The sequence below is a fragment of the Sorex araneus genome, chromosome 5 (genome assembly GCF_027595985.1).
Source record: "Sorex araneus isolate mSorAra2 chromosome 5, mSorAra2.pri, whole genome shotgun sequence".
NCBI classification, from domain to species: Eukaryota; Metazoa; Chordata; class Mammalia; order Eulipotyphla; family Soricidae; genus Sorex; species Sorex araneus.
In genome coordinates, this window is record NC_073306.1 from 87,241,351 (window position 1) to 87,259,371 (window position 18,021).

Below are 18,021 nucleotides of genomic sequence, written 5' to 3' on the forward strand. Positions count from 1 at the left end.
TGAATGGAAAACCCAAACCACAGTGACAGCAACACACAGGAGCAGACCAAAACAGCAATGAGCCAATGAATCTTTAATCCAATGACCTGGGAGACTTCTCTCCAGCGTAAACACGGGCCACAGTTACTTACACAGAATCACTGTACAATATTTACAGCAAGATGCTAGACACAGCATCATTCTGGGGAGGTGAAGAGGGGTGAAAACAGACTAGGGAACAAGAAGCCTATAGCTGTACAGAGTAGAGGATAAGCCTGGTGACCAGGGAAGCTGGCTAGTAGCCAGAGAGGTGTCAAACCATCTCTGACATCAAAACAGAGTGGACTAGGACACAAAGTCTTAGGATCTGGAGTTTGAAGGAGATAAAAAATCTGCCAGAGCCACCTTTGCTGAGAACAAAGAAAGCTGTTAGGGCCTTCCACCTCGCCTGGCAAAAAGTAATTCTGAGGATTAGACAAATTCCTAGGACAGTGAGGAGTGGGGCGGGGGGAGCAGGGAAGGGATGCAAAGACAGACTCTTAGACAGACTTAAGAGACAAAGTGAAAAAAGCCAAGAGATACAGACAATATGATGAGGGAGGAAAAGAAGAAAGGCTGACAGATCTGGGATCACCCTAAGATACCTTTCTTCACCTCCTCCCCAAAGTGCCTCCCTTGGCTCCTGAATTTCTGAATTTTAACTTTAATTTTACCAAGAAGTAGAGGGAAGAGGCTGGTAAACTGGGGATGGATGACCGACGAGTCCATCTCACCAGTTCAGATTCCCTCCTTCTCTGGTATGAGAATCTTAGGGCTTGAGTCGTAGCCAAGGGTAGATCAGGGTAAGAAGAGAGAGGATAGAGGACACTAGGCCGCAGAGCCCCACAATCCCAGGGCCACAGCGCCAGAGGCCCAGTTTGTCCAGGGGAATGAAGAGATCACAGGCATTTCTGATGACGTCCAGCAGAAGTGGGGGGTGACCTCGGAGGACCCGAGCCAGAAGCAGGATTTGGAACTGAAGCTTCAGAGCAAGCTGGGGCAGGCTTCCTCCTGGAGTTCCTGCACCCTCAGGTCCCCCGGTTTCAATCCCTGCCGGGGTGCCGCCTCCGGAAAGCTTCTGTCGCCGATTACAAGCTGAAGACTCTTGTTCCATCAACAGGCGGATTTCATACGCATCCCGGCTCAAATTCATGATGAGGGAGAAGAGATAGTACCTGAGACACACAGGTGAGGGTCAGTGCAGGCAGGTTCATGCACTCGGTGCACCCACTAACCCAATGGTTCCTCCCCACTGTGCCAAGGGGACCATAGCACAAAGAGGTGCTGCTCCACCGTGATTAGCAACCCCCTCCCACCAGTCTCTAACATTCACGTCTGCTTTAAGACTTTGATTTCACATTCATGAGTATCACAAAATAGTTCAAGAACTAGCACAAATTTCACATCCACTTGGCAACCCATTAGTCTATACACACACACACACATTAATACTGCAGGAATTTGGATGGGGACCACACTTAGCCAACCAGGCCAGATGGTGCAATGCTGGGTCCCAGTGGTGTTGGGGGCCTCTAAGCCTACATCCAGTTAAAACTCAGGGGTCAGAACTGGACCCTGGGACATGCTAAGTGCAGATTCCTGACCTTCATGCTTTCTCTCAGGCCCCAATTCTGCAAAAATTTTTGGGAAAGAACCCAAAACATAGTATTCAGAGATTTAAATACAACTAAATTTATTTAAATCCAATGCTTTGAGACTGGAGTGATAGGTAGGCACATGGCTGACCCGGGTTCAATCCTCGGCATTTCATATGGTCCCCTGAACACTGCCAGAAATAATTCTTGAGTGCAGAGTCAGGAGTAACCCCTGAGTATTGCTGGTGTGACCCCAAAAAGCAAAAAAATAAATAAAAAGTAAATGAATCAAATGCTTCTCTTTTTAAAAAAAAAAGAGACCCAGAGGGGCTGGAGCAATAGCACAGTGGGGAGGGTGTTTGCCTTGCACGTAACTGACCCAGTTTCAATTCCCAGCATCCCATATGGTCCCCCATGCACCACCAGGAGTAATTCCTGAATGCATGAGCTAGGAGTAATCCCTATGCATCGTTGGGTGTGACCCCCTTCCACCAAAAAAAAAAAAAAAGAAAAAAAAAAGAGAGAAAGAGAGAGAGAGAGACCCAGAGGTGTGTAGTAGCTTGGCAAATGTGTTAAGATAATAAATTCTTTAAGAAAGTCCTGATCTGGGTCCAGAGAGAGCACAGCAGGTATGTTTGCCATGCACGTGGCACACCTGGTTAGATCCCCAACACCCTAGATGGTCCCTAGAGCCCACCAGGAGGAATCCCTGAGTGCAAAATCAGGAGTCCGGCTTTGAGCAAGCCTCAAGCCAGATCAAGCCAGCCTTGAGCAATGCTGGCTATGGCCCTCCCCACATAAAAAGTCCTGTTTTTCATTTCACAAATGATAACATCAGTGGCTTATACTCAATATAACTGCCCTGCCTCAGAACATACTTTGAATTCAACACTCTACCAAGGCTACATCACCATCATCTCTGGTCTGAATCACCCATTTTCTGCTTGGGCTTTTTGTCTGTTTGTTTTGGGGCCATACCCAATGGTATTCAGGGCTTACTCCTGGATCTATGCTCAGGGATCATTCCTGGTGGACTTGGGGGACCATATGTAGTGCTAAGGATCAATTCAGGTTCGCCGCATGCAAGACAAGCACCCTACCTGCTATACTATCTCTCTAGCCCTTGGAGAAAATTTAACCAAAACAAAGAAAACAAACAAACAAACCAAAAAAACCAACCATCTTCCCACTGGCTAACTAGCAGAACTTGCCTGAATGATCTATCTCTCCTCTTCACTTTGAACTTATGCCCTTTACTTAACTTTTTTTTTTTTTTTTTTTTTGCTTTTTGGGTCACACCTGGCGATGCACAGGGATTACTCCTGGCTTTGCACTCAGGAATTACTCCTGGCAGTGCTCAGGGGACCATATGGGATGCTGGGATTCGAACCCGGGTTGGCCGCGTGCAAGGCAAACGCCCTACCCACTATGCTATCGCTCCAGCCCCTATGCTCTTTACTTAATACTGGCCATCTTGTTGGCTTCTATTGATTTTAACTTTATTGGTTGAATTTCTGTGATTGGCAAAACTGTTAATGATGGTTTCCCTGAACATAATTCCAACACCATACCCATTACCAGTATACCCAACTTTCTCACTCCAGGACCCTAATGGCCTTCCCACTCAATCCCTCCCCACAACTCATTTGTTTCACACTGGCTTTTAGTTCTGTTCCTAATTCCCTGGTCTTTCTCAGTGTCAAGTCTTAGTATATCCTATCTCCTGTTTGGAAAGGTCTTTTTTGGTATTATTTGCTTAGTCTAACTTCAACTCTAGCTCCTAGACAGTATTACTTTCTCAGCCAGAGAGCAGACCTTTCAATCTGAATTAATGGAGTGAGCGTAAGGGACTAAGCACAGGCTTGGCACGCAGGACATCCTGGTTCAATCTTCATACAGCATATGGTCCCATGAGCTCCACCAGGAGCCACGCCAAAGCACAGAGCTGGGAAAAGCTCTTGAGGACTGCCAAATGTGATTGGGGGGGGGGGGGGTGGGGAGAAGAAAGGAAGCAAAATCCACTTAAATTAACTCACCTGGATCTCAAACACCCTGTACTTTTCCACAAAAACTACTTGGTTGGCTGGCGATTTGTTTTTATCTCTGACTTTGCCACTAATCTAGAAGCTTCATAAGAGCAGGAGCCGATTTTGTTTGGCTTCTACTTTACTTCTTGGCCCACCATGGATACCCGTTATTTTCAGAATGACTGAGTAGGCAATACAATCACAACTTGTGGTTTAGCCAGCTGAACTAAATCAATATAATGTCTTCCTTTGCCCAGTCTCCCTCAACACATTCATCACCTGTCTTCTACCTGCTGCCATTCACTGTTCACTGACTGTGCTGTAGACACTGGAAGTCATGGGAATGAAGACATTATATTCTGGGCAGTGCCTGAGAGATCCTCCTCAGAAAGGTAAGCTCTGCAGCATGGAGACATTCAACAGTGGAAAGGGAGAGCTACCTGAACGAGCGCTGCGCCCACTTTTCCTGGTCCACACGAGGAGCGAGTCCAGACTTTCCAGCCCACAGGACATTGTCACAGGCAAAGTACAGGGCTCGGTTGAGGTGACTGACTGTGATGCAGAACCTCAGGACAACATCCGAGAGATGTACCGCCCGCTTTGCTGACTCCAGGGCATCTGCTGAGTTACCTAGGCGGAGGACTTGTGGGGGTCCCCAGGAAAATCCAGGATTTGGAGGCGGAGCACAAGACAGAAAGAGAAAGCGAGAGGGTGAATGTCCAACTAGGGATAGAAGTATTAACAAAAAGACTTTAACTTCGCTTCTGAATTGTTTCGAGTTTAGTTTCTGCAAAGGCGCCCCACTGTCTGTAGTCCTGCTCCCATTACCCATGGGGTCCTGCAGGGCAAAGGTGACGCTGTAGCCTGGAATGCACCCGCGGAAGAGGCACTCAGAGTGGGGCAGAGCTGCGGTGCAGGAGGTGAGGGGACACGGAAAGAAAGGTCACTTACGCTTCCTCCCCAGGCTCAGGTGGCCCTCGAGCTGGCAGACCTGCTTCTGCACCTCGGGGCTGGCCCCGTGTCTCTGCAGCGTGTGGCCGAGCAGCGAGCAGGCGTACTGGGCGGCCCTGGCGAAGAGAGCGGCGGGCTCGAGCACTGACCCCCAAACTACCCTGCAGGCGACCTCTGGGCCGGGGTGCGGGTCCTGGCTGTGAACCCCAGGTACGACTCCCGGAGCGTCCCCCTTGCTGCAACTGTAGCCCCTTCCCGCTCCCCCGCGACCCCAGCCTGCGGCTCCCGCTTTTCTTGCAGGCCCTGGTCGGGCGGCCGGGGGACATACAGGCCGGGGCCCGGGACTCCCAAGAGGGCAGCGGGAAGAGCGAGCGAGCGTGGACTGTACTGGCCAGGCCAGAGGGCTCGCTGGAGCTCAAAGGCCCAGAGCTGAACGGGACGAGCGCGGGGAGCCGAGACGCCGTTCCCAGGGACAAGCGGGACGAGGAGCCCACGGAGGCCCGGAGCCCGAGTCGGGGCCGCGGTCTGTGGATGGGGCAAACGCCCCCTAACCCCTGCCCCGTGGACCCTCAGAACACGTTGGTGAATGTGGATACGGGAGCTCCAAGCGCCGTTCCTACGGACGCGCTCATGCCTCAGTTTCCCCATCTTCCCAGCTAGCACAAACGCTGCAGCCCCCCTAGCTCCGTGCGGGCCGTGCGGGCCCCCGTAGCCAGACTGACCCTCTCGGACCCCCGTAGTCGCGGTGACCGCGCCGCCCGAGCCTTTGTTTTCTTTGTCCCGTCCCCGTGCGGACCGTACCTGCACAGCCGCTCGCGGGCCTGGCTCTGTGCACTGAAGCGGACCCAGGAGTCCATGACAGCCGCAGCCCCAGCTCCGCAGCGCCGTCCCCGCCCCACTTCCCGCCCCTGGCCCCGCCTCCCGGACGACCCAACGGCGTCTCGCCTGGGTCAAATAGCGCCAGACGAGCAACTGTGCGGAGCCGCACGTTCCATCGAGACCTTCGGGGCGACAAGCGCCGCTCTCCCGGGCCCACCCGGCGTGCTTTCACGCGTGTCTGCAGCGCGGCGCTCGCAGCCGGATGGTTCGTGTTTCTCCTGCGCGCCGCGGGCTCAGGGTCCTCCTTAAGGTCCAGGGGCGGGGCCTGCGGTGCAGCGGCCGCGTCCCGGCGCCGCAGAGAGCGGGGCGGTGCGGCTTAGCCTAGCCCGCTGCCCCGGCGCGCCCCACGCACGCACGCCTTGGAGAACCCAGGGCTTTAGGGGCTGCAGATCTATGGAAACAGAATCCAGCATCAGATCCGTCCCCTGCGAGACCCTGACAGTCGGACAGGTGACCTTCTGCAGACTGATGCACAGTGCCGCAGACTGAGGCTTTGGTGGGCGATGTTCGTTGTGACCTGCTGCGGATCGTAACTTAAGGCGGAAGACTGACTCTTCACCCAGACGCGGCTCCACGCACCTCCTTACCCACTCCCTCTTCCCTCCGTCATGTCCGCAGGCAACCGCACGGCGCCGGAGCCAAAAGCTGGGGAGGTTTGGGCAGGATCTGGAGCAGAGGTGGAGGGCTTGGAGCTGCCCACCTTCTCGACGGCCGCCAAAGTCCGGGTGGGAGTGACCATCGTGCTATTCGTCTCTTCGGCCACGGGGAACCTGGCTGTGCTGTGGTCAGTGACACGGCCGCAGTCCAGCCCGCTCCGCCCCTCTCCTATCCGGCGACTCTTTGCCCACTTAGCAGCCGCTGACCTACTCGTCACGTTTGTGGTCATGCCCCTTGATGCCACCTGGAACGTCACTGTCCAGTGGCTGGCCGGGGACATCGCATGTCGGGCACTCATGTTCCTGAAACTCATGGCTATGTACGCCGCGGCCTTCCTGCCCGTGGTCATTGGGCTGGACCGCCAGGCGGCAGTGGTCCACCCGCTGGGACCCCGTTCAGGTGGAAGGAAGCTGCTGGGGGCGGCATGGGGACTTAGCTTCCTGCTTGCCTTGCCCCAGGTGAGTGATCCACACCGCAAGGCTAGACTGAACAAAATTTTGGGTGCACAGCATGAGTCGATGTAACCAAAGCAGGTGTGCTGGGCCTGGGAAAGCTGTTCATCCTCGGGAGGGAGGACCATTGCATGCCCCTGTCTAGCTCTGAAGGTCAGTACCCAACGTCCATTTCTATCCCTTCAGCTTTGCTTACTCACCACATTTGGCTTCCATTCCATTGTATCCTCAGTTGCAACTTCAGTAAATCTTTCTTTTTTTTTTTTTTTATTATTTTTTAAATAAGTATGGGGTTTTAGAAAACAGGGACTTTAGGTAAAACTATTGTATCACACATCCATGGACTCAAAACATAACCAGACAAACTCAAATATTAAAGGTAGAGCAGTCAAGTCCTATCTTCAGGAAGTTTGTAAAAACAGAACAAAACACCCCAAGTGGATGCTTTTTAAGACTGGAACAATAGTACAGGGGCTAAGGCACTTTTCCTGCAAAAGGCCAACCCAAGTTCAATCCCCAGAATGGCCAATGGTACTCTGACACCACCAGGGGGGAACCCTGAGCACAACCAGGTGTGGTCCCAGAACAGTACAAAATTTTGTAGGCTAGCCAGGAAATAAATTAGCATGAAATTACAAATCTGTGTAGCAACTGTTATGCTAAAGGTAAACACAGGAACTAAAGAACTGTGGGGTGGGGTGTGAGATTCTGACCTGTTACTTGGTCAGGGTAAGTTTTCCAGAGATATAAAAACTTTATTGTGGCTGGAGAGGTAGTATAGCAGGTAAGGCTGTTGTCATGCACACAGCTGACCTGGGTTTGATCCCCGGCACCCCATATGGGGGACCCCCACTGGGAGTGATCCCTGAGTGCAGAACCAGAAGGTAGGAATGAGGGTCTCCAACTGGCTTCAGAAGTTGAAGGCTATAAAGTGGTAACTGGAGGGCAAAGAAAGGCTGATACAAGTACCAAGTTAGTACTTAATCCTGAAGGCAGTGGAGAAACTGAAGTAAAACATGAAGGCTTGAGATTTTTCTTTTGAAAGACAATGCATGAGGGACAAGCTTTTATTAATTTTTTGGTCACACCCAGCAATGCTCAGAGATCTGCATGCAGGAATTGCTTCTGTCAGTGCTGGGGGACCATATGGGATGCCAGGGATCAAACCTGGAGCGGCTGCATACAAGGCAAATGCCCTATCTGTTGTACTATTGTTCCAGTCCCAAGATACCTTATTTTTATTCTTTATTGTGGAAAGGGTATCAAAACAAAAATGTAAAATATATGAATACCACTTTAGTTTCAATGCTAAACAATTTCTAGACCTAAAAACTTAGGGGGCAGGGATGCAATCCCTTATAACAAAACTACCACTGAGGAGTGGGTATAGAATAGTCACTGTCACTGTCATCCTGTTGTTCATCGATTTGCTCAAGTGGGCACCAATAACATCTCCATGTGAGACTTGTTACTGTTTTTGGCATATCGAATACATCATGAGTAGCTTGCCAGGCTCTGCCGTGCAGGCGAGATACTCTTGGTAGCTTACCGGGCTCTCTGAGAGGGGCGGAGGAATTGAACTGGGTCAGCCACATGCAAGGTGAATGCCCTACACGCTGTGCTATCGCTCCAGCCCGGTACAGAACAGTATCTCCAAGAAACTAGGGATTATGTGTGGCCTAATCTGTCTCTAAAATAATGCATCAATCATAAGATCTGATCCCAGGGACTGGAGAGATAATACAGGGAAGGTGCTTGCCTTGCACACAGAAAACCCCAGTTCAATCCCTGGCACAGCATAAGGTTCTCCCAACACCACTAGGTGTAGCCCACTTCCTCGCCCCCCAAAAACTCATATCCTAAAATCCTTGAATATTAAAAAGACAGGGGCTGGAGTGATAGTACAGTGGATAGGGCATGTGCCTTGCATGCCACCCACCGAGCAAACCTCTAGGTTAGATCCCCAGCATCTCATATGGTCCTATGAGTGTGGCCAAGAGTGATCCCTGAGTGCAGAGACAGGAGTAACCCCTGAGCATTGCTAGTGTGGCCCAAAAACAAATGCAAAAATTAGAAATATAACTTCAAAACTTAGTTAAGGAAGACTGTATTTCTCTAATAATGTTACGAATAGTAACTGCTCTCAAGTTTTAAAAAGCAGCTTGTTGCTTCAGTGCTTAAGGAAGTACAGGCAAATTTGTTCTGTGAAGCAAATTTTAGCTGCAGACTGGGAGTTAGAGCTCTTCTGTCCCATTGTGCACTCATTTACTTTATGTTTTTCCTGGTCTAGGCTCTACCACTACTAGCCATGTGCTAAGTCACTTGAAACCAATTGGCAGATGGGAGAAGATGAATCCAACCCCTTCTCATGGGCTAAAAGTAACTGGTCTGGGTTTGCTTCAATGGCAAACAGGTAGGAATACTGATCATGGTGCAAAAGGTGACATTTTCAGTTCCAAATTCAGTATCTGCTTAAATTCTGCACCACTGTATGCTAGACTTGAGCTATTACTGGCAACTAGAAACATTTTAAGTGTGGTGAGGAAGTATCTATGTATTTAGAAATGACTTGTACAGGCTCATTTTCAAGTATCAGAAGTAGTTGGGAGGAAGGAGGGGGCACACTGCATACACTGGAGGGAAAAGGAAAGGCAGAGCAGGGATGCATACTCATCTCCAAACTCAAGTACAGGGGGTAGAGTGCTTGCCTTGTGACCCACCCTTATGGGCTGACCCTGTACCCTGGTTCAGTCTGGCATTCGATATCATCCCCTGAGCACTCCACAGTGCAAAGCAAGGAATAATCCTTGAGCATTGCTGGTGTGACCCAAAACCAAAAAAAAACCCCACCAAATTCCAAAGTCACCTTCCCTCTCACCTGTCTGGTACTTCTAAGGCACTGTGCAGGCCTTCCAGACGTAGCATATAGAAAGGGAAAGCCAACTCTGCAACTGTTTCAAATAGGCCTCATTACAACTCCAAGTAGTTGATAAAACGGTCTGTGGGAGGTACTACTCACCCTTCCTCCATGATTTATGCAGACTGAAATCCTAACAAAGGCTTTCCATAGAAGGATGGGATACCTATTGAATTTGTCTTTTATTAATGACTCATCTACGCTACTTGAACCCCAAGTTTGGTCCATGACACCACACAGCACACCTATCCAGCACCACTGGGGGTAACCCTGACACCCTTCTATGAACTACTGAGATGGGTCCAGGTAACCCCCAGCACCACCAGGCCCTTGCATGGAACCATAGGCTGCTTAGATCTCCTGAGCACTGCTTGGATGGCCCCCAAACAAAACCACCAGCGATTTACAAAATGGAGGGAACTGAAAAGTACAGATTAAGGAATTTCCCTTGTGGCCCACCCTTACGGCATCTGGTCTGAGCATGGCCAAGTCTCATTCCTGAACAAAATCAGGAATAGCCAGAGCACCACCAGCTGTGGGCCCAAACACCCCAAAACAAAATGGGGAGGGCAGCCATCAACATTTGGTAAAAGTATAATACTGAACTTTATCTCACCATTAAGCTAAGACAAGTAACACTACTACTATGGGTCCCTTCTAAGTGGCTACAAAATGGTCTGAATTTTTAGCATTTTCTATTTACTTTTGGTTATTGGACCACACCAACTGCTCAGGGCTTCCTGCTGGCTCTGTGCTTGGAAATAAAATGCCAGGGATAGAACCTAGGTTGGCTGCATGCAAGGCAACCACCTGACTGGCTGTACTATTGCTTGGGTCCAATTTTTAGTTTTTTTTTTTTGCTTTCCCTTTTCTCACAGAACTAATCACACCACACCAGGAACATCATTTTAGCTAAGAATGCTGGTGAAAAGGGCCAGAGTAACAACAGTAACATCCTATATGATCCCCCCCAGCCCACAAGGAGTAATTCCTGAATGCAGAGCCAGGAATAAGCCCTGAGCACTGCCAAATGTGACCCCTAAAACAACAAAACAATGCTGGTGACATGATAAAGGTAACTTAACCTCCAAGCTTTCCAAAGGGAACTGCATGGGCCAAGCTTCAGCATGGCATGGGGCTGCCTAGAATCGCAGCTGAACGGGAAGAGGCAGTGCATGATGGGAGCTTGCAGGGGGAGCCAGTTCTAACTGTCCTCACCTCACTCCCAGCTCTTCCTGTTTCGTACTGTCCGCCGAGCTGGCCCAATCCCCTTCACTCAGTGTGTCACCAAAGGCAGCTTCAAGGCTCGATGGCAAGAGACCACCTATAACTTCTTCACCTTCTCCTGCCTCTTTCTGCTGCCCCTGACAGCTATGACCGTCTGCTACAGCCGCATTGTCCTCAGCGTGTCCAGCCCTCAGAGCAGGAAGGGCAGTCCTGGTGAGCTTCGGGCCCTGGGAATCATTGCTCCAGTCTGTCACTTCCTATGGTTGCTATCAGACCAGAAGGAGGCCTTGACCTGCTCCATTACCAATGCAGTACACTCATTTTCCTGAATGTCTCAAAGTCTAGCATCCTTTGAAGATGTGTTCACCTGGCCAAGGTTTCAGGAAAGGTGAACAGCTGGCAGGTCTATACTCCTGGATATTGAGTTTTAAAGGCAACTTAGTGGAGCCCCGACACCTTTTTTTCCAGCATGTCTGTCATACTGGGAAGGTGTGTGTGTATGGGGGGGAGCAGGTGGGGAGGATTCTCTACTGTAGGGTGAGAGCACTAGCCCCCACTGCCTATCCACCACCTCACCCTACTTAGAGACCAGGACCTAAGTGGTCCCAAATCTAAGTCTGTTTTCTACATTCCCAGCCCGGGCCGCTGAGCTTGCCCTCCGCCGCTCTTCAGACAACCGTCCCCGTGTGCGTCTCCGAGCCCTGAGACTGGCACTGCTGGTCTTGCTGACCTTTGTCCTCTGCTGGGCACCTTACTACCTGCTGGGTCTGTGGTACTGGTTCTCTCCCGCCATGCTGACTCAGGTCCCGCCTAGCCTCAGCCACATCCTCTTCCTCTTTGGCCTGCTCAATGCGCCTCTGGACCCACTCCTCTATGGAGCCTTCACCCTGGGCTGCCGGAGAGGAACCCATGAACTCAGTGTCGAGATCTCCAGGGAAGGGGAGTCTGGGAAGATGACCCAACCCAAGATTCAAGTCCTCAGACAGCTGGAGACACAAAGAGATGTGCCACCCCAGGCGGCAGAAGAAACCAAAGAGACACTCATGTAGCATCCATTTGCTCAGACAGAGTAACAGGAAGAGTAATGACTCTCTGAAACAACAAAGCTCTCTCCTTTCTATCTCTGCCTTCTCTTAGTTCCCAACACTAGGCGGCATGCCTGCCTCTGTTCCAGTCTCTACTCAGACTGGAGCTGAGTCTTATTTATGGCAAATAAATAGTGCTTCAGAGCTTGCAGTGCTGGGGCAGCAAAATAATTTTAAATGTAGAAAACAAAAATGGGACATTTATTCGTAATTCAAAAAAAAACGGCTAAGCAAATAGGAAAACATTAAATATAAGCAAACCAAGTTCCACCCCAGACCATTTCTCCAAGGCTGCAGTGTCAAATGACATGTGCAGCAGGACCCCAGGGAACCTAGAGGGCTTCTCAGCGACGTCTCCGGTCTGGACTTCTGCTGCGTCTTCGGCCACCTCTGGAAAGAGGAAGAACCCATTAGAAGGGCACACACACTGTCCCCATCCATCTTATTCCTGCTTCCTTCCCTGAGACAGTCTTGTCCTTTCCCCTTTACCTCCGCTTGCCCTTGGGAGGGCCCCGGACAAAGCACCAGTCCACGCTGATGGGCTGCCCCATCAAGTCCTGGCCATTGAGCCCCTCCATGGCAGCCTGTGCCTCCTTGTAGGTCTCGTACTCCACCAGGGTATATCCCTGCAAGGAGACAGAAGAATGTCAGTCGTGACCCCCAGGCGCCCTTCCCTGCCTCGCCCCAGACCCAAACACCTGAAGACAATGAGTGGTGCTCCAGGGTCCCCACTGTGCAGACAAGGCATCTGCTACAGCCCTTCCAACAACATCAGCGGGGTCCTGCGCCTAGAAAGGCTGGCACACCGGGAAGCACAGTGCGGGCGGCAGGTACCTTCAGGTAGCCCGTTCGCCTATCCAGGTTTAAGTGGATGTTTTTGATTTCCCCATACTCCGCGAACTTGTCGTGGATATCTTCCTCTGTGGCTTCCTCATGGACTCCGGTGACAAAGAGGATCCAGCCTTCAACAGCTGTTGGAAGCGGGAGGGGAGTGGTCAGCGAACGGGGAACCTCCAGCAAAGAGGGGACCCGATCCAGAGAGGGACCCCAGAACTCACAGCGCTGTGGCCCGGGCTCGTCGCCGTCCTGCTCCACGCTGTCGTAGTCCTCTCGCATCCGCGCTCGGGACCCCTCTTCTGCAAGAACATACGCCGTCACCGGGAATCCCCGCCTTCCCGCGGAGTGCAAACCCCGCTCTTCCCCCGCGACTCACCCGAACCAAAGCCACGGCCCTTCCGTTTCTTCGCTTTTTCTTTCAGTTTGTGGATGCTCTCTGCAGGATAAAAGTGTGCGGTGCACAGCAGACAGTTACTCTCACCGGGAAAGTGGCTCCTGCACGTCCCTCTCCCTGCAGCCAGCCCGGCCCCCGCAGGGGAGGAGTCTCCGGCCCGGCCGCGGCTCTGCCTCCCGGGCTCCGCTCAGCCGGGGAGCGCGAGCTCAGCTCCGGCCCTTCCCTCGCATCTTCCCCACTTCCCGCTAGCGCCTCCACTGTCCTCACCGTCCCCATCCTCGTCCATGGCGAAATCCTCGCCTCCCGCTTCGTGAAGATCCAGCACGTCCGCCATCTTGCCCAGATTCCTCGCAGCTCGTGCTCAAGGCACCATGGGAATTGTCGCCAGTCGACTTGACCAATCAAAGCCTAGCTCTAGGGCCCGCCTTCGGCTCAGTTAATAGACGCAATGAAAGCGAATCTAATTGGGGAAGGCGCCGGAAGTGTGTCTGTAGCCATCTTGAGTAGGTCGCGAGATGACCGTGGTCGTGCTCTGACGTACATCTAAGGGGAAGGCGGAGTCGGGGAGCGTTTGGGGGAGAGTTTCTTTCAACTACCGGGACAGACAAGGGAAACCATTGGCTGCTAAGCCTGCCTGTTTCTCTTATTAGAGGATTGGTTTTTATCTCTTTTCATTCCATACAAGGAGCTGCCCCAGGCCTCGTGTTATCCCATCAATGGCCAAAATCCAGAGATTATAAAACAACAGCAAATACGGCCACGCAAGTTCTTATAACCTAGTTCTCCCCCTTCGACAACCTGGCAAAATACTGAGAGCATCCTGCCCACACGGCAGAGCCTGGCACTGTCTCCGTGACGTATTCCATATGTAAATACAGTAACAGTGATGTTACTGACCCTGAAAGAGTCTCCAGTGTGGCACCTCTGGGAAGAACAAGTCAAGAGAGGTTGCTAAAAGCTCAGGGCTAGGACAAATGGAGACGTTACTGGTGCCTGCACAAGCAAATCGATGATCAACGGGATTACAGTGATATAGTGATACAAGGAGCTGCAAGTTGGAGGTTTTGTCTCTCTCAAAATGATCTGACCTGTGCGCTACTCTGAAGAGCACATAGGTTTGATAGAAGCATTACTTTAAAAAAAAAAAAAAAGGTTGGGGCTTGCCTTGCAGCCTGTGTGCTGGGACCTGCGTTCAACCCCACAATCACCCCCCACCCCCAAAAAAAGCCTGTGGCGCAAAATGGTGCTTCAGAACTCTACAGAAATCAACTGACTTGGTAGTAAATGTGGTTGGTGAGACATGTACCAATCTTGGGAGACAAAGAAACCCCCAAACTCTCCCTACCGCCTCTGGGAATTTAAAGGAAGCCACCATTTTAAACAAAACAGTGCTTTTATCTCCTTTGAGAATAGTGTGGGTAGTTCCCGGTTCAAAAGCTGAATTCTGGAACGGAGACTTTCAACTACTACAGACTTGATAGATTTCCGGACAGTTCCAAATAATCTCCGCTAGGTGCTAACAATGTAAAAGAATCATTTCATTATGAGCAAGCATTCCGTGATGACATCTTGAAAGCGATCACTGCTGCCACAAGTACTATGCAAGTGGATTTTTTTCTTCCAAAGGGTTCCTGGGCAGTGGATGAATGACTTATAAATATACCGTATGCTTAGAGTCAGAATTAATTACCCAACAGCTCTGGCCAATGTTTGGGACCCAGTATTTCATATTCTGGCCTCACACCAGTTTCTGGGTACATGGCCTCTGGAAGTTCAGGCTGTCTCTCGCTGGTGTGTCTCTGGACTGCACGCCTGCCTCTGGAGACCCAGACTCTCTCTCCCCTCTCCCGGTCCTTGTTCCCTCTCCTTGCTGCCATCTGCTGTCTCTGCCCCCATTCCTACTGCAAGCTCACGGTGACAGTCCTCTCCTCCTGCTCCTTCAAGTGTGGGGTCTAAGAGAGAGTTACCTAGATGGGGGCTTGCTTGTAACTCACTATTTACCACCCTCAGCCATTTTGTTACATTTAAAAAATTTTTTGTGTGTGATTTTTCTGGCTCTGTGTTTATGATGCTTGCTCCATGGTGCTAGACATAGAACGTGGGCAGATTGCGTGCTAGACAAGAGCCTTACCCCTGTTCTCTCCCAATTATCTATTTCTTTGAATCCCTTTCTTGGAGGTTGAAAGAAGTCAGTGAGGGGGATGGGGGTGCCCTCCTTCCCCTCACAGCAGCTGCAGTGCAGAGTGTTTCTGAGACAAGCCTTGCAAAGCTTTCCATCTGAGCTGCCATGGGGGCTGGGTTGTTTTTGAGGGAGAGCAATTGGTTGTATCAAGGTGATGGGATGCTAAGTCCATTGGCAAGAGCAGACAGTGTGATCTTTTAGGAAAATATTGGGACAACTCTCCTGCTTGCAGGTTTCTGACCTTACACTAAGATTCAGGCTCACAGCCTATACCACCTCTTGCACCACCACTTAAATTCTCGCAGTACTGGGGCTGGAGAGATAGCACAGCGGGTAGGGCGTTTACCTTGCACGCGGCCGACCCGGGTTCAAATCCCAGCATCCCATATGGTCCCCTGAGCACGGCCAGGGGTAATTCCTGAGTGCAGAGCCAGGAGTAACCCCTGTGCATCGCCAGGTGTGACCCAAAAAGCAGAAAAAAAAAAAAGAAATTCTCGCAGTACTTTCCCTCCTGAGTCACACTCTCCCCTCTGAAGGCCTCTGTCCTGACTTTCTGTCCTGCTGTCTTTACTTCCTCCCTCAGCTGTTTCATCCTCATTCTTTACAGATTCCTGAAATACTCCTGCTGCACAGAGGGGTCTTCTTCCCTTCACTCTATTTACAGAACTGAAGTCTGAATCTTTAATGCAGTGTTTACTTTCTAACTTGTTTGTCTGCTTTTCCCACAGAATGTAATCCTTAGGTCAAGGGACTCTTATTTATAGATATCCCCAAAGTTTAGACTAATGTCTGGCTTATATTACACATTTGGTAAATATTTTTTAAATGAATGGATATTAGAATGGCAAGAAATTCCCAATGCCTGATACTGCGTGACTTGAAAAAAAATAAAGCTCTAATTTTTCTACTCTTGGGTATTTGCAGATTCATGATTTCTTACATATAAAGAACCCCCATACTATTTTATCAGCATTTTTCCTTAAGTTGATTTTCAAAATATAAACTTACACTAAATTTAAATGTCAATGTCATAAATGGAAAGTTCACTACAAATGCAGATAAAATCATAACCATTAATTTTTCTTTGTTATGTTTTAGGGCCATGCGCAACTGTTCTCAGGGCTTAAAACTGAGTATATATTCAGGGATAAGTCTTGGTGGGGCTCAGGGGACAAAATGCTGTGCCAGGGATTGGACCAGGGTCAGTCATATACAAGTGCCATAATCTTGTCCTATTCCTCTTGGCCCTGGTAAATCTTTTTAATGTTTGTTCTTTTGCCACCTAAAATCATCTCAGGTAATAAATAGGAATTCTTAAATTTTGGGAATTACTGTAAAAATAGTGAAGTGATAGTGAGTGGTACAATCATAAATATCTTAAGAGAAATCTGACAATAGGGGCTTGCCTTGCATATAATCAACTGGGGTTAGATGTGGTCCCCTGAGTCCACCAGAAATGATTCCTGAGTGCAGAGCCAGGAATAAGCCCTGAGCACCACCAGATGTTGCCCAAAACCCAAATAAAGAAATCAGTAAATCTGTCTAACATGTAGGATGTTAAAAATGAAGATTGGTGGGGCTGAAGAAATATTACAACAGGCAGAGTGCTTGATACCCCTGAGCATCATTGGGGGTTTCCCCAAAACTAACTAACTAACTAACTAAATAAATAAAGACTAGTGACTGGGAATATAGTTTAGCAGTAGAGCACTTGACTTGCATGTATGAGGCCCTGGGCTTGATTTCTGGCATCGCAAAAAAAAAATTTTTTTAAAACAAGACAAGTTAGAAAGTTATTGGGGCCGGGGCGATAGCACAGCGGGTAGGGCATTTGCCTTGCACGTGGCCGACCCAGGTTCGATCCCCGGCATCCCATATGGTCCCCCAAGCACCGCCAGGAGTAATTCCTGAGTGCAAAGTCAGGAGTAACCCCTGAGCATCGCTGGGTGTGACCCAAAAAAAAAAAAAGCAAAAAAAAAAAAAGTTAGAAAGTTATTGCAGTGGTCCAGGCAGAAGCAGTGAAAGGATGGAATTAAGACTGTCAATACAGGGGTTGGAGAAATAGCACAACGGGTAGGGCATTTGCCTTGCACATGGCCCACCCGGGTTCGATTCCCAGCATCCCATATGGTGCCAAAAAAAAAAAAAAGACTGTCAATACAGATAAAATATATCAGATAGCTTTCCTTTTGGGGCTCACACCCAGTGGTGCCCAGGGCTTGCCTCTGACTCTCTACTCATGGATCACTCCTGACAGTGTTTTGGGGATCATATGGGGTTCCAGGGATAGAGCCAGGGTCAGTGGTGAGCAATACAAGTGCTCTACCTGCTGTACTATCACTCTAGTCCCTATTTCCCCTGGAAAGTTTATAATGGAGGAAAATGCACTGGTAAGTGATGTTACAGGATGGTAGAGAACAAATGAGGACAGTCTACTTTGCATAAATTCATGGCAATTAAAATTTGGGGAGTCAAGTCAAAGCATGTATGAAGAAAGGGACTCAGTGCTGGATATGGAGCTCACATAAGTTTCATATTTAGATAGTGATTTTGAATATGTTGAAATATAGATGTAAAGACTCAATATAGTTTGGGGTAGAAAAAAATGATTTGGGAATTGTGCATATGAGAGCATTAAGGCCACTGTATTGAGCAAAATTGCCAGTGAAAACAGTAAAGCAAAGAACAAAATCAAAGCTCCTTAAATATCTGGACAAGGAAGCAGAATGTCCTACCCAAGAAGTGTAACATTTTTGCTTCCCCCAAAATACTAATAATTTTTTAAGTAAATATGTAAGAG

At 49.6% G+C, this 18,021-nt stretch overlaps 3 protein-coding genes across 3 annotated transcripts; 1 reads left to right on the forward strand and 2 right to left on the reverse strand.

Annotated features, from left to right (window-relative positions):
* Nucleotides 1-54: 54 nt before the first annotated feature.
* Nucleotides 55-5,550, reverse strand: PEX11B (peroxisomal biogenesis factor 11 beta). Its single transcript, XM_004619223.2, has 4 exons — nucleotides 5,393-5,550; nucleotides 4,592-4,707; nucleotides 4,081-4,282; nucleotides 55-1,193 (listed from the first exon to the last, which is right to left on the reverse strand). Exons 1-4 carry the CDS (start codon nucleotides 5,446-5,448, stop codon nucleotides 788-790), a joined length of 780 nt encoding a protein of 259 aa, XP_004619280.1. The 5' UTR covers nucleotides 5,449-5,550; the 3' UTR covers nucleotides 55-787.
* Nucleotides 5,551-6,064: 514 nt separating this feature from the next.
* LOC101549139 (gonadotropin-releasing hormone II receptor-like) lies at nucleotides 6,065-11,844 on the forward strand. Its single transcript, XM_004619163.2, has 3 exons — nucleotides 6,065-6,585; nucleotides 10,726-10,936; nucleotides 11,360-11,844. The coding sequence occupies exons 1-3, from the start codon at nucleotides 6,079-6,081 to the stop codon at nucleotides 11,770-11,772; spliced, it is 1,131 nt and encodes a 376-aa protein (XP_004619220.1). The 5' UTR covers nucleotides 6,065-6,078; the 3' UTR covers nucleotides 11,773-11,844.
* Nucleotides 11,845-11,988: 144 nt separating this feature from the next.
* On the reverse strand, nucleotides 11,989-13,977 carry RBM8A (RNA binding motif protein 8A). The gene is made up of 6 exons (XM_004619222.2): nucleotides 13,307-13,977; nucleotides 13,022-13,081; nucleotides 12,867-12,944; nucleotides 12,643-12,779; nucleotides 12,298-12,434; nucleotides 11,989-12,198 (listed from the first exon to the last, which is right to left on the reverse strand). Exons 1-6 carry the CDS (start codon nucleotides 13,371-13,373, stop codon nucleotides 12,153-12,155), a joined length of 525 nt encoding a protein of 174 aa, XP_004619279.1. The 5' UTR covers nucleotides 13,374-13,977; the 3' UTR covers nucleotides 11,989-12,152.
* Nucleotides 13,978-18,021: the final 4,044 nt, after the last annotated feature.

Coding starts and splice junctions, on each gene's coding strand:
- PEX11B (XM_004619223.2), bottom strand. CDS start 5,448: ATGGACTCCTGGGTCCGCTTCAGTGCACAGAGCCAGGCCCGCGAGCGG. Junction 4,283..4,591: donor CCTGAGCCTGGGGAGGAAGC/GTAAGTGACCTT, acceptor GACCCCCACAAG/TCCTCCGCCTAGGTAACTCA. Junction 1,194..4,080: donor TGGGCGCAGCGCTCGTTCAG/GTAGCTCTCCCT, acceptor TGTGTGTCTCAG/GTACTATCTCTTCTCCCTCA.
- LOC101549139 (XM_004619163.2), top strand. CDS start 6,079: ATGTCCGCAGGCAACCGCACGGCGCCGGAGCCAAAAGCTGGGGAGGTT. Junction 6,586..10,725: donor TCCTGCTTGCCTTGCCCCAG/GTGAGTGATCCA, acceptor CCTCACTCCCAG/CTCTTCCTGTTTCGTACTGT. Junction 10,937..11,359: donor GAGCAGGAAGGGCAGTCCTG/GTGAGCTTCGGG, acceptor CTACATTCCCAG/CCCGGGCCGCTGAGCTTGCC.
- RBM8A (XM_004619222.2), bottom strand. CDS start 13,373: ATGGCGGACGTGCTGGATCTTCACGAAGCGGGAGGCGAGGATTTCGCC. Junction 12,780..12,866: donor CGAGCCCGGGCCACAGCGCT/GTGAGTTCTGGG, acceptor CGCTTCCAACAG/CTGTTGAAGGCTGGATCCTC. Junction 12,435..12,642: donor GGCGAACGGGCTACCTGAAG/GTACCTGCCGCC, acceptor GTCTCCTTGCAG/GGATATACCCTGGTGGAGTA.